Source organism: Hippoglossus stenolepis, chromosome 8 (genome assembly GCF_022539355.2).
Source record: "Hippoglossus stenolepis isolate QCI-W04-F060 chromosome 8, HSTE1.2, whole genome shotgun sequence".
Taxonomy (NCBI): Eukaryota; Metazoa; Chordata; class Actinopteri; order Pleuronectiformes; family Pleuronectidae; genus Hippoglossus; species Hippoglossus stenolepis.
Window position 1 is genome coordinate 24,092,877 of NC_061490.1, and position 14,366 is coordinate 24,107,242.

Sequence of the window (14,366 nt, forward strand, 5' to 3'; positions counted from 1 at the left end):
AGTAGAGTGAGTAGTGAATGGAAGCTCAGATTTACAGATGTGATGTGACGTCTTCTAAAACATGTTCTTTTTAAAAACCCTCATATTAATCTATTATCACATCTGTTATTGTCCAAACTCTGTGTTTTAACGTTTTATTGTTCTTATTTGCCTGAGTCCTGAAATGTTTTGATCCTGTTTTGAACATGTAACATGTTTTAAGTGCCGTGTAAAGACATGAAAATGCAAAATACATAAACACTTAATATAGTAAATACAATATAGAATAAATACCTACATATACAGTATATTATATTCTATTTGTGCTATTCTGTTTTACTAATATAATACAATAAAATATAATGTAATGTAATGTAATGTAATATAAAATAATGTAATGTAATGTAATGTAATGTAATGTAATGTAATATAAAATAATGTAATGTAATGTAATGTAATGTAATATAATATAATCTCTGCTCCTCATGTTATTTTCCTGTGTGGTTAGTGGCGCCCTCTGGTGGTGAACCGCCTGCAAAGCGCCACCGGAACTTCTGTCGCAGCGGACTCCTGTGACCGCCCGGACGTGTTTTGGTGTGACACACAACAGCAGCCTGGCTCCAAGTTGTCGGACATGTGTGAATCCGGTGGAAACGCGTCTCCCTCTCAAACTGTGTGTGTGTGTGTGTGTAAGTAACAAACCGTCTCCGCGTTGTGAACAACCGTGCACCCCCTCAGCTGTTAGCTTAGCCGCAGTTAGCTAAACTCTCCCGTTCTGTGCCGCCCTGCAACGCTTAGCATTAGCATTCGGCGAGCTAGCATGTCAACAAACTTTCACCTGCACTTCGACTTTGTGGATTAGTGTAAACAACGACTCGTCTCCGGACTCACGCGATTGTTTATTTATCCCTGATCAACTTTTCTCACGTAGAAACGTCCAGATTAATGTCAACAGTTTAAATAGCTTCTGCGAAAACGTCACTTTAACATGTTTATAACATTTCTGAGGTTGTGTCGTGTCCACACAGGTAAACACTGTTCTTCTTATAGAGTTAATACAGATGTTTTATATACACATAACGTCCAGCTGAAGCTAATCTACAGCCTGCGTCCTTAAGTTAGGGTTTTAAATCTAAATTAAAACTGATTAGTAAGTAGATCAAACAGACAAATATCATCATCTGTTTAATGTGAATGTGTTTTAAAACTTTTGGAAACTTTGACATCGAGGAGAAGTTGTGTAAAATCTAAAAGGAAACTAGGAAACCCTAACGCAGCTGGGCAATAAAACAATATCACTAATTATTCGATATTAAGCTTTATACATTGAGTAAACACAGTGAGTATAGTACTTACATTTTTCTAAAATGTTTTAAAAGGGTTCAAATAACATAAGTTACAATCAGGTCAAAATAGCAGCTTCTAACGTCCAATGTTCCACTTTTGTCTCTGGCAAAAGTTCATCTCTCACTTTTTACCAAATACAGGTTAATCTGCATGTCACACCTGATCATTAAAGATGTGTCAAGGTGTTTTTAAACCTTTCTAAACACATGAAGACAACACATTTTGTTTTCAGTGTCAAAGCACATGAACACACCGGAATCGGAACAACAACTGAGGAGCACACGAAATCACAGAGGATCCAAAAATCAAAATCCGAAGTTGTTTGAACCGTTTATACACTTAGATATAGTCTATATGGATGAAAAACCTGTCACAAACAGTAGTTTATATATAGATATATCTGGTAGTATTTATCAGTATGTTTAAGTGTCAATCTGCTCCAATCCCAGGTTGCACAAGGCCGATTCCTGTGAGATCCTTCTAGCTGCTTCTTAAACCATGAGTGGCTCAAAGCCCGACATCCTGTGGTCTCCTCACCACCCCGACCGCTATGTCATCTGCGACTCCGAGCTGGGACTCTACCGCATTGGACCTGTGGGCAACGCAGAAACCAAGGCGGGCTCGCTCCCTCTTTCCGGGGAAACTGCTGCTACTTTACTCGCCATTAACTCTGACACCCCGTACATGAAATGCGTGGCCTGGTACCCGAAACATGAGCCAGAGTGTTTACTCGCTGTCGGCCAGGCCAACGGCAGAGTGGTGCTCACCAGCTTGGGCCAGAGCCACAACTCCACATGTAAGGAGCTCGTGGGGAAAGAGTTTGTTCCCAAGCACGCCCGCCAGTGTAACACGTTAGCCTGGAACCCTGTGGACAGCAACTTGCTGGCGGCTGGTCTGGACAAGCACAGAGCGGACTTCTCTGTCCTCATATGGGACATCAGCAGTAAGTTTTCCCCGGAGGCCAGTGTAACAGCTGAGAAGATTCGTCTCTCGTCCGTGGACTTGGACTCGAGCTCAGTCGTGACCAAACCGCTCTACGAGTTGGGCCAGAACGACGCTTGTCTCTCCCTCTGCTGGCTGCTCCGGGACCCAAAGCTGCTGTTGGCCGGCATGCATCGAAACCTCGCAATATTTGACCTGAGGAACACAAGCCAGAAAACGTTTGTCAACACCAAGGCCATCCAGGGGGTGGCGGTGGATCCTCACTTCCATGATCGCGTGGCTTCCTTCTTTGAGGGCCAGGTGGCGATCTGGGATCTGAGGAAGTTTGAGAAGCCCGTGCTGACGCTCAGTGAGCAGCCGAAGCCCCTCACTAAGGTAAAACAGGTTTCTTTCCTTTTAGAAAGATTTTGTAATGTTCTTGTGAGATTCTGAAGATGTACAATACTGGCACATTACATTTTGTTGACAGAAAGCTGGTCATTAATTCGATTATACCGTTTTCAGGTGGCCTGGTGTCCAACGCGAACCGGCCTCCTGGCCACGCTCACACGTGACAGCAACATCATCCGTCTTTACGACATGCAGCACACCCCCACTCCCATCGGGGACGAGACGGAGCCCACCATCATCGAGCGCAGCGTGCAGCCGTGCGAAAGCCAGATCGGCAGCTTCGCCTGGCACCCGTCCTCCCAGAACCGCATGGTGGTGGTGTCGGCAGCCAACCGGGTCATGACCGACTTCACCGTGTTTGAGCGCATCTCGCTGGCGTGGAGCTCCACCACCTCGCTCATGTGGGCGTGCGGCAGACACCTGTACGACTGCGTGGAGGATGGAGTTGATGGAGTGGAGAGCGTGATCGAGAGGGACATCGCCACCAAGATGAGGCAGAGGGCTCAGTCCAGGTACGGCCACGATACGGTGCAGGTGTGGAGGAATCACCAACTGGCCGGAGGGAGCGACCCCCAGCTCAAGTCTTTGTGGTATGACCTGTTCTATATCCTTCACGAACAGGAAGTGGTGGAAAAGACAAAGTAAAGCAGCAACTCAATGAATGATACTAATATTATACTAGTTACCGGACACTGGTTGTGATGGTTTGGCTTCACCAGTGAGCCCTATGCTCATATGTGCTTTAGGACTATTCTGCTGAGGTTGCATTTGTAGAAAGATACAGTGAAAACGTATATTATCTAGTTTTCCACAAAAGCTCATATATTTTTCTAAATAACTGTCATAACTCCTCCTTTATTTTAGAAAGAAAATATTGAAATCTTCTTTAAACAGCCCCAGTTATTGTTTTTATGTTAAAATGTAAAAAACAAATGTCTGGATTTGTTAAAGTTCACCTCAGGAAACAGATTTCTCCTCCTTTGATGCAGTTTGAACAGTAAAAACTCTGCTGCTTGATCCGCCGTCGTCATTATTCCTTAATTTGTAAGAATCACATATGAAGCAGTGTGCAGAGGACATGGAGCTGAAACTGCAGGGGAACAAACAGACGCTTGTTTACTCTGGGATCAAGAACATCGTCAAGAGCAGCTCAGGTAAGAAAGTGACACATTTGAAAACTTGGATGTGTCCTACATTAATGTACAAGGTGAAATGTAATCTGCTGTGTGTCTTTCTAGGCACAACAGAGAGCCGCAAGTGCTGGAGCGGCTCGGACCGCCAGACGGACGTGCCGCGCTACCACAGCGAGGAGCGCAGCCTCGCCCTGCGGCTCTGCGGGTGGATCAGCCGCGGCCCCGAAATCGACGTGGAGACCTTCCTGCGCTCGCTGGAGCAGGAGCGCGAGTGGGAGCGGGCGGCGGCCGTCGCTCTGTTCAATCTGGACATCCGGCGGGCGATCCAGATCCTCAACAAGGGAGCCACCGCTGAGAAGGGTGAGTGAGCCGACAGGACAGGAAGCAGCTGTGTGTTTGAAGTGTTGACATGAAAGAGGAGTCAGATTTAAAACATCAGAGTTTATTGTAGTGCTTCCGTTTTTAATTGAAATTGATATAACCTAATTAGGACTGTGACTAGTGATCATTTCCTAGATTAATCATTTCTAGGTCAAGAAATCATCACAATATTAGAAAGCATAAGAGCTATAACATGAATAGCATGAATCTAACTGTCATAAACCTCAAAATATGCAATTTACTCTGACAAAAGTCCAAGAAAACCAATAAATTATCATACTTGACAACATAAAACCAGCAAAAATTATTTAAACCATAAATTATCAAAACTTGAGCAGATTTACTAACTAATCTTTGCACAAGTGATGAGCTTCGTCTCACATGTTCTGCTTTATTTCCCTAAATCAAATTCCTTTGAAAATGAAGCACAAAAGATTCCAGCCGATTAAATAATCACGAACTTTGAAATGGTCTATTTTCTCTGTGACTGACTCCCCCATTGTTCCACACTTCACAGTGATCTGCCTCCCAAGTTGTTGTGGTTCATAATGTCATGCTGCTTCAGGAGGAAATTAAATAAGAAATATTTATAGCTTGTGTCAATTCATGGTTCCTGCAGACGTATGAAAAACCAGTCTCATGATTTTAGGTCATTCAGGTCATGAACTGCTCAGAAATATGTTCGTCTGCAACATAAAGTAATTTTAATTCCTTGATTTCTTACTAATATTTTAACATTTGTTGCCGTGAATAAAAACCTCTGTAGAGGGATTTTGTCTGTAACAAGATAAGTCGGCGAAAATCAAGTTTATTACCAAACAAAATTATGATTTGGGGGAATTAAAAAAAATGTGTCGGCAGCAGCAGGAGAAGCTTGTTTTTCACACTGAGCGTCAACGGAGCGACGAGTGAAGCCTCCTGTTTACACACGTCTCGTCTCAGAAGAATTCCACCAATGTGGGTCAAACATTTTTCGGCTGTGTGTTCTAATGAGGGTTTCCTGAGCATGAGTGATGGGCTGATTCATTAGATGAGGTGTGTCAGCAAAACTGTCTCAGCAGTTACAGTGGGGCGGGGGGGGGGGAAGTTTCTGTCTCAGACAGCAGCTCTGAGTTCATGAACTGAGGAGTTTGCGATTAAGGTTCAATTTCCTTCTATAGGTCCTGTGGGTGTTTCACCTGTTCTCTGTCTGTTTGAATTAGATGAGAAGCTTAATACCACTCATGTATTTCTGTTATAGAAACTAGAGTCTGACAGATAAGGACTTTCGGGGGCGGATGCCGATACCAATACTTTTATGACAAAGAAATGCAATTGAGGCTGGATATTTTACAGTTTAATCATGGGCCTTATTATATATCTATAAATAAAAAGAAAACACAAATACAACCAAATATGAAGAGCTTGAATTAACTAAATGTTTAATATTTCTATGTCAATTCTAAACATAAGTTCACATCTTCTCTGCATTATTTATTCTGTAAAATAGACAAATTCATAGCGCTGCATATCAGCAAAAAATGTGAAAAGCTCAAATTGGACGATTTTATCAGCCAAGCAATAAATCGTAGGGCTCTAATAAAATTGAGCTTAAGCCAGAAGATGTTCAGCTAAACTCAACTCTTTGTGTAGAATGGTTATCTGCAGGACTCCATTAGTTTCAACTGGGTGTTCCTAATAAACTGAGTGTAGAAACAAAACTAGGTCACTATGAGCAATAGTCTCAGAAGCTCCACCCTCTTGCTCCGTACGTTAAAGTCCCTGCAGATACTAAATACACCCGTCTTCTTCTTCTTCTTCTTCTTCTTCTTCTTCTTCTTCTTCTTCTTCTTCTTCTTCACAGGTGACCTGAACCTGAACGTGGTTGCCATGGCTCTGTCAGGCTACACCGACGAGAAGTCGTCCCTGTGGAGGGAGATGTGCAGCTCTCTGAGGCTGCAGCTGAAGAACCCCTACCTCTGCGTCATGTTTGCCTTCCTCACCAGTGAGCCCGGAGCCTACGATGGCGTGCTGGTACTGCAACTCTAAATGTCACCAGACTTTTTAAAAGCCAGTTAGTGAATCGGGAAAAACGATATCTGACACTTTCATTGAAACTGTTCTCTCACTTAACTGTGGCTGTTTCACTTCATACAACATGTTGTCAACACAGTGATGAACAGGCAGGTGAGACTCCAGTGGTCTCAAATCCTCTGGTGCACAGGAAAAGATGTGTTTTACGTTTTCCACCATCAGCCCTGAGAGTCATAAAACACTTCACCGAACATGAACCGCTGCCCAGAGCGGAGCGGCGTGTGTTTCTGCTTCTTCCTCCCGGAGTTGCATCAGACTCTGGCCACCAGCTGCTGTCACAGATATTTATCTCTTAAGACCTTTCCCTGGCCAAAGTGATGACTCCACAATGAGAACATTGAAACACTTTGCGCTTATAGGCCGTAAACAAGCTGATTGGTTTCCTGTTGAAGTGGGTCACAGAGCAGAGGAACCTTAAATCACGAGCTTCACATTCTATGAACTGAATATCACAAGCACATTGTAAATTTAAACGTTTTTATCCAAAACTTACACGAAAAAATGAATTCTCTGTTTCAGCACGAGAGCAGTGTCGCTGTTCGGGACCGAGTCGCCTTCGCCTGCATGTTTCTCAGCGACACACAGGTAACAAACTCCACTTCTAACTTCATTCAAACTTCTAACTTCAGATTATGTCCTGTTAATCTAATGTTGAAATTCTACGTGTGCCACACCCTGTCCACACCATTTCCTGAAACTGAATATTCTTGGAAACCTCTTGACGTGTTTGAACTGAATCTCTCTGGGGAATGTGGTTGCAGCTGCCGCGATACGTCGACAAACTGACCAATGAGATGAAGGAAGCGGGCAACCTGGAGGGCATCCTGCTGACGGGGCTGAGTAAAGATGGCGTGGATCTCATGGAGAGCTACGTGGACCACACGGGAGATGTCCAGACCGCCAGCTTCTGCATGTTGAAGGTACAAAACACCAAAAGACCATTTCTTTTTTTCCCCAAGTACTCATAAGCACAAAAAGGAAATGGATATTACTTATATTTAAGTCACCAATAACAACAAGAGCGTTTTTATTCTAAGAGAAAAAACAACCTTGACTTATTGTGTGGGGATAATCTATCAATTAAACCTGTGCTAATGTGAGTCAAATTATTAGTTAGCAAAAGCAAATCAATGGGACAATTTACCTCAGACGCAGTTCTAAGTCTGTTTTCTAGTTATATTTTTTATCCTGAGATATTCAAAACCATTCCCGTCACCACTCTGCTGACGATACGAGAAACAAGCTGCCCCATGAGAGCAGTGCAGGGTGAGAACTTACAATTCAACAGTCCACAGCCTCACTGAGCTGCAGGAAGTGACTCAAAACACAAGGTTGATTGAGTAACTTAAAGGAAATTACTCGAAACTCTCTGTGTTCGCACCCTGTGAGAAATCAGTGTTCACACTAAAACGTGTGTCTTCATTTCTCAAATGTCACAACTGCCCATACCTTCCATCTCCTTTCACAATACAAAGCAAACCTCACTGGAGTTTGCTCTCATGCATTTGTTTCTCTAAGGAAATAAAGAATTTAAAGTCGTGGAACAGGTCTGTAAGTTTTCAACACGCTTTTGAAAAGCTTTGTTTTTCTGTCCCTCTCTAACCTGCTCCTGAATGTAGTACTGCTGTACACAAGGCAGCCACCTGCTATGTAGCAAAAGCATATACTTTACATTCATATACACGTACATGTACACATTCCACCGGAGGGATGGGTGCAGGAAGGACGAGCTTTATGGAAGCAGGTTGCACTTCACTGTTTTCACGGTGGCCACAGATCCTTTAACAATGTCTTCAAATGTCTTCAACTCAGTTTTACCAATTAAAATAATAAAAGTTGCTTTTTAGGCACGTCACCACCGAAGCTCTGCCAGACTGACGAAAAATTAGTATTAGTTCTGGTATGTGCTGCATCATTGGTCTGTTTCTGGTTTTCTAAACATCCTGCTAGCTAGATTGTGAACATGTGGAAGTTCCAGTTTAAGGATAAGTGGCTTGAAAATTATGAATATTTAAGCTGGTGCTTTGCTTTAAGTTCCTATAAAGCAAACGTTGGACAATGGGTGGAACAAGAATATTTTAACTTTTGATGTTTATCTCTGTTGAAAGTTTGGTCTTAATTTCAAGTGGTATTCAGGTATTAAGGTCCTGAAACTTCAAATTTTACTTCCTTACAGCTGTAGACATTGATTTTGTGTAAGTATACGTTGACAGATACAAATATTGAATGGTCCTGAGCATAAATAAAACCTCTCTCTCCCTCTAACAGGGCTCCACAGGTGATGTGTTGAAGGACCCTCGAGTCCAATGCTGGATAGAAAACTACCGCAACCTCCTGGATGCCTGGAGGTTCTGGCACAAACGGGCGGAGTTCGACATCCACAGAGGAAAACTGGACCCCAGCTCCAAACCGTTAGCCCAGGTACAGGATGTCAGGGGAAGGTTTTTTTAATGTCTGTAGTTATAAAACAATTCAGAGATTAAGTTTTTGATGAACCAAGGTTTCCCAGGGAATAACTCATGGATCTTGATGGCAAAATAAATCGGGTACATTTCGAGGACTTACATCTATGACCGCAATTTGGTTTAAATGTGTTTACATAAGGAGACTGTGGGGCCTTGGCGGAGATCTGCGCCATTTCACAACAGGAGTAAACAATTATTAATGAAAACAAGTTGCAGCCATAAATACTTGTCTCTGATAAACTCAGCCATTATAAGTTAAGTTGATGAAACAGTTTTTCCATTCCTGTTTGTTGTCAGATCTCCAGGCTCTGATGTCTATGGTCTGATATCACTGGCCTTATAGCAAAGTAGAGGGAATTTGTGCTGTTTATTGTAGCCGATGTTTATATCGACCAATCTGAAGAGCCAGCAACCAGCCAAACACACAGCACCCATAAGCCCTGACTTTTAATTCTTATCATAAAGCATGCACTTAGTTTTCTTCTTTACTGCTTCACACACACATACTTATCTTCAATATACTTGTATTATAAAGCTGAATATTACAAATGGGTGATTATGAGAACCCTGGCACTGCAAACACAACCTGGCACTGCCTAACATTCCAATAACCACCGTTAAGCGCGCTGGGGTTATTGCTGTATTATCTAATACTTATCTCTCTCTCCCCTAAAAAATGAAATCCTGACAGCTGGCGAGCATGTGCTTGTTGGTTCTACCTTCATATCCGCCGGCTCTTATCAACCGACCTTTGTGTTTGTTCTCGCGCGGCAGGTGTTTGTGAGCTGCAACTTCTGCGGGAAGTCCATCTCCTACAGCTGCTCGGCGATGCCTCACCAGGGCCGCGGCTTCAGCCAATACGGCGTCAGCGGCTCGCCCACCAAATCCAAAGTGACGAGTTGCCCTGGCTGCAGGAAGCCGCTGCCGCGCTGCGCCCTCTGCCTCATGAACATGGGGACACCTGTGTCCAATTGCCCAGGTAAAGTGCCCCGTGTGTCAACAGATGCTCAGCTGACTTTACCACCAACAGGAATCCTCTTTGAGCAGCTTGAGTGGCCATAATACCTAACTACGCATATGCAGGGGAGGATGTATGGACTTTGATCAACATTTACCTGAGAGTGTCAGTGCAGCAGCCAATCATCGCTCTGCTCTCACTGATACCTGCCAGATTTTATTGATTGTTAATATTGACTCATGGATGCATATTTATTCTGTTCGGCAGGAACAGGGAAGTCGGACGAGAAGGTGGACTTGACGAGGGAGAACAAACTGGCTCAGTTCAACAACTGGTTCACCTGGTGTCACAACTGTCGCCACGGCGGCCACGCGGGCCACATGCTCAGCTGGTTCAGGTGCGACTCTCACACATGTGGATCACTTTTAGACACATGTGGACGTGGTTCACTGCTGTGGTCTGTGGTCTGATTCTGAAACCAAAACCCTCCTGCCCCTAAAATTAAGCCTGTAGAAACTAAAAGTAGAATTTTGTATATTTGTTCATGTCATATGAGATAAATTTATTCTCCCCATCAGTAAAATTTTAACATTTGACTCTTATCAAAGATATTAAGGGATTTCTGAAAATGATCGTCAACAGTTATTCCTGTATTTATTACAGATCCGTCTATAAACTCAAAAGTGAACACATGCTGTTCCCAAGCATTTCTCTCTGATATAATTGTAAAGTGATTCTGTTGATCTGTAAAACATCTACGGCTCTTATATATAATACCTAAAAACTCCTCAGTGAAATGTTTAAATACAACTAGACCCATGTTCTATATATTTGTTGACTTGTGTACTTACATCATCCAAAACGAGTCCAACAATGTCTAAACCCAGAGAAATCCCCCATTTTATACAAGTTCGCCATTAGATTTCATCATATCTGCTTCACCCAGCCTTTGCTCGTCTCTGCTGTATCTTCTGGGACAAACAACATGATGACGGATGAAAAGCACACAGTCACCCAGTCGGCTGTTTTCCCTTCCACTGCTTGTATTGGTCACTCATATCTGATCATGACTCATTGGCGTTAGCTGCGTTACGTGAATACAACACTTCATCCAAGAACATGATTTGCGCTTGAGTCACGTCTGGTAGATTTTCCTCTGGAATGGTGGTGAAGACACAACTCCCATGGTCCATCTCTTGAGTTTGTTTTGAAATCAGAGGTCCCTAGTGTTTTAAACGTTAAAGTAGATGTAATGCTGGAAAAGTGTGATTTTCTGGTGTAAACTGGTTTGCTTGGAGGCGATTGTTGCATCACCTGTGAGAGTAAAGTTAGTCAACCCTGTATTTACCTAATGCAGACAGAGGCAGTGTCAGGTGGAAGTTATATCCTTAGTTTTATTTTGTGGTTTGTTGAACTTTGTAGGTACAAGCTTAAGTACAAATACAGACATTTGACCCATATTCCTACAAACCGACAAAAGCCCCTTTTAAAAACAGGCTCCTAAATTAGTTCTTTTATATTTGCAGAATTATCAGTGAATAGAAGGTGACCTCCTCTAATCTTGTGGGTCAAAATGTACCAACTCCTGTGATATCTGTAGTTTCCACGTTGCTTGTTGTCCACACGTGGCTTCTCTCTGAACTCACCTCCGTGTGTCTTTCAACAGGGACCACACAGAGTGCCCGGTGTCGGCCTGTACATGTAAATGCATGCAGCTGGACACCACGGGGAACCTGGTGCCTTCAGACAGCAGCTAAACAGGAGCAGCCTGTCGGACTCTGAAGCCAAACACCAGCCCAAGGCCGACCAGCGCGGGTTCACTGCTGCACCCGCCGCACCGACAACTGGGCAAGGGACAAAGGGTGACGGCGGCCTCCCTCTTCGAACGCGGCTGCTGCAATAGAATTAAATCCTGTTACGTATAGTCTAGTGAATGTAACGTGGTAACATAGGCCTGTGCGTGAAGAAGGGAGGCAGTGTGTGTTACTGATCTGACTAACTGACACAATCACATAAAGGGAGCAAATGAAAACTCACTGCTTTGCTAATCAAAGTCCCACTCAGGAGAAATACACTTTAACCTGAATCAGGCTTGTTGATTTTTATTATGATCCATTGGAAACAAATATTATGAAAAGTCCACTCACGCATCAGGTTGTAAAGATGTGAACACAGGTGCCAATATGTTTTGAGCTATATTTTTGTTGCTTGTGTTTTAATGCGCTATTTAACGTCTGCGTTTGTCGTATGAAAGGATCTTCACATACCTCATGAAAGCATTGTTCGGGTGAGGGATGGTACCCCGGGTGACGAGGCGGCGGGCAGCGCACAATAACAAAACTCTCTTGCTCTCTTCATGTTCCTCTGTGCCACTGTTCATCTGGCATTGTGCGGGAGGGCTTCCAGTGCGAGGGGTGGTTTTTCCAAGGGAGGGGGAGAGGATGCGGAATTGGAGAAGGTCGGGGTGGCGGGTGAGGGAGGAGGAGGAGGCGCTGAGGGAGGAGGAGGGAGGAGGAGGAGGAGGGGACGGGAGGGTGCTTCTGTATTCAGCAGCCCACTCCAGGCCTGTGGCTCATGAAAGAAGCTCCCCAGAAAACAGCAGCTGCTCGGCACTCTGACAAGACCCTCCAGATTGTCCCCCTCATAAAGAACCTCAGCTGCCGGAACACTATTGACTCAAAGAGAGGGCGAGAGAACAGACAGCCTGAGCCCCGTGAGCCCCCCCCCCCCTCCGCCTCCGCCTCTTACACCCTGTGACATACACAGACTTGCCCTCTCTTTCTTTCTCCATCTCTCTGGTGCCCAAATTGCACCCAAAAGCTATGCATACCACACATCAATCCGAGGATGGGCGCCGTCTGTGGGGGGACCGCCGTGTGTAAGCCGCATTGTAAATGGGTTTTCTCTCTTTCTCCGCCACCCTCCCCGCTCTGTCACTAACCCAGGGAGGCATTGTAAGTGAGAGGCGGCCTGCACCAGAGCTGGCTAAATCACTTAGTCATGGAGTAGGGAGGAGGGCGCAGGACGGGGGGGCGCACAAGAGCTACTGTATGCTGCTTTCACCAAGATCTCTTCCCGGTGTGGGAGGTTTTATAGGCCTGCGTGCCCTTTTGTGAACTATTTTGGAGTGGAGCTGACAAATTGGCGAGCCGTGTAGCGTCCCGAAAAACAGAGTGGCTGGAATTTCATCCTTTTCAGTGTTTTCTTGTGTTTGCCTTTTAAATAAATTCCGACTGACTAATTGGAGCACTGCTGAATGGGGTGTTTTCCATACGTTTGCATGGTTTATTTTTACATTATCATGTTTCGTAGACACAGATGGCGCTGGGTTTCTCTACCATGTGCGTACTCGGATCTTTTCATAAACGCATTGAGTCACACATTGCTCTCCCATGGGAACTCCCACATTATCACAGACCATCGACGGAGGCTGGAGGACGACACTGACAAGAACGGCAACACTTTGGTTTCAGATCTAGATGGGCAAATAAAAACCTGCATGTGAACCAATTCTCAAATTTGCATGTCAATCTCACTATGAAGTCCAGTTGTAGATGTGGAGCTCTCAGTCCTATCACATGATCTTCCTCTGCAGATTCTTCTTTCCCAATTGTCATGAAGGAAACTACTAATATGAATAATATGATATGAAGTCATCCTGCCCAAACAGGTGCTGCAATATTAAGAGAGTGAAGCTGTCAGTAAAAAAACAATCAATGAGTCAATCATATTCATTATTATTTATTTGTATAGCACCTTTCATAAAGGTTAGTGCAGCTCAAAGTCCCGACTCGATGACTGATCAGCTCAAAACACAACAGAGAAATGCTGGCAATGAAATGGGCTACTGTGAAGTATGTGTTAAGTCTATAAATGACTAAATTAATAAAGGAAAAAGACCCCAGAAGGGGATAAAAACACATAAAAAACATCAATCAATCATTAACATTTTAGATTTGTCCACACCCACACAGTCCTAAGAGGAGGTCTAATCAGAGCCTGTGTGGGGGGGATGAAGGTGTACAGAGGCTGAACAACAAGATGGATGGACGAACTCTTGTATTTTATTCTTTACATCAGTGGCAGAGTTTTCTGGCAGATGTGCGACCAATCGATCGTGTTGATTAGAATGATAAAGGAATAAAAGTTGGCTCTTGAGGCCCCTGGTTAGTGATCCAGTGTAGCTGCTCTGACACAAACCTCCAAGAAATGTCTCCTTTTAATTGTCAAATTTTTATATCAAACTGTTGTATGTTGTGGATTTTACCTCAGCGTCTATGTTTAGTTTATATATAAATATATGTGTACGTTTGTTCTCTGTGTCTTTGTCTGTCTGTTCTGTTTTTAACATCAACCTGCAGATGAAGATTAGTCCAAGAGACTAACTCTGGTACATTTATATGAACCATTGTACTCATATTAATTCATGTACACTGTCCCTTTTAAATAAATAAAACTTAAAAAGTTAAATAAAAGTAAAAAAATAGATTTAACTGGACCGTGTGTTCAGATCAGATCATTTCCTTACTGTCTTTAAACTGTAATATTGATTTTTCACTACTTTATATTCTAATCAAACAGTTTACAAGTTGAATTTGTGAGTAAAAACTTTTCCTCTAAAACTTTACCAATGTTGACACACCGCCGACCTAATTGGCTGAACGTACAGTCCGTACACACACTCCCACCAATCAGCGA

General features: G+C 43.6%; 1 protein-coding gene across 2 annotated transcripts; it reads left to right on the plus strand.

Moving 5' to 3' along the window:
• Window positions 1-548: 548 nt before the first annotated feature.
• Window positions 549-12,909, plus strand: mios (missing oocyte, meiosis regulator, homolog (Drosophila)). 2 transcript variants are annotated; one of them, XM_047340771.1, is made up of 12 exons: window positions 549-668; window positions 1,776-2,643; window positions 2,773-3,262; window positions 3,714-3,812; window positions 3,897-4,151; window positions 6,016-6,185; window positions 6,765-6,830; window positions 7,007-7,165; window positions 8,514-8,666; window positions 9,485-9,689; window positions 9,936-10,065; window positions 11,335-12,909. In XM_047340771.1, the coding sequence occupies exons 2-12, from the start codon at window positions 1,825-1,827 to the stop codon at window positions 11,423-11,425; spliced, it is 2,637 nt and encodes an 878-aa protein (XP_047196727.1). In that variant the 5' UTR covers window positions 549-668; window positions 1,776-1,824; the 3' UTR covers window positions 11,426-12,909. The 2 variants fall into 2 exon arrangements, with proteins under 2 accessions (XP_047196727.1, XP_047196726.1); XM_047340770.1 differs by having other exon boundaries at window positions 558-672.
• The last annotated feature ends 1,457 nt before the right edge of the window (window positions 12,910-14,366 follow it).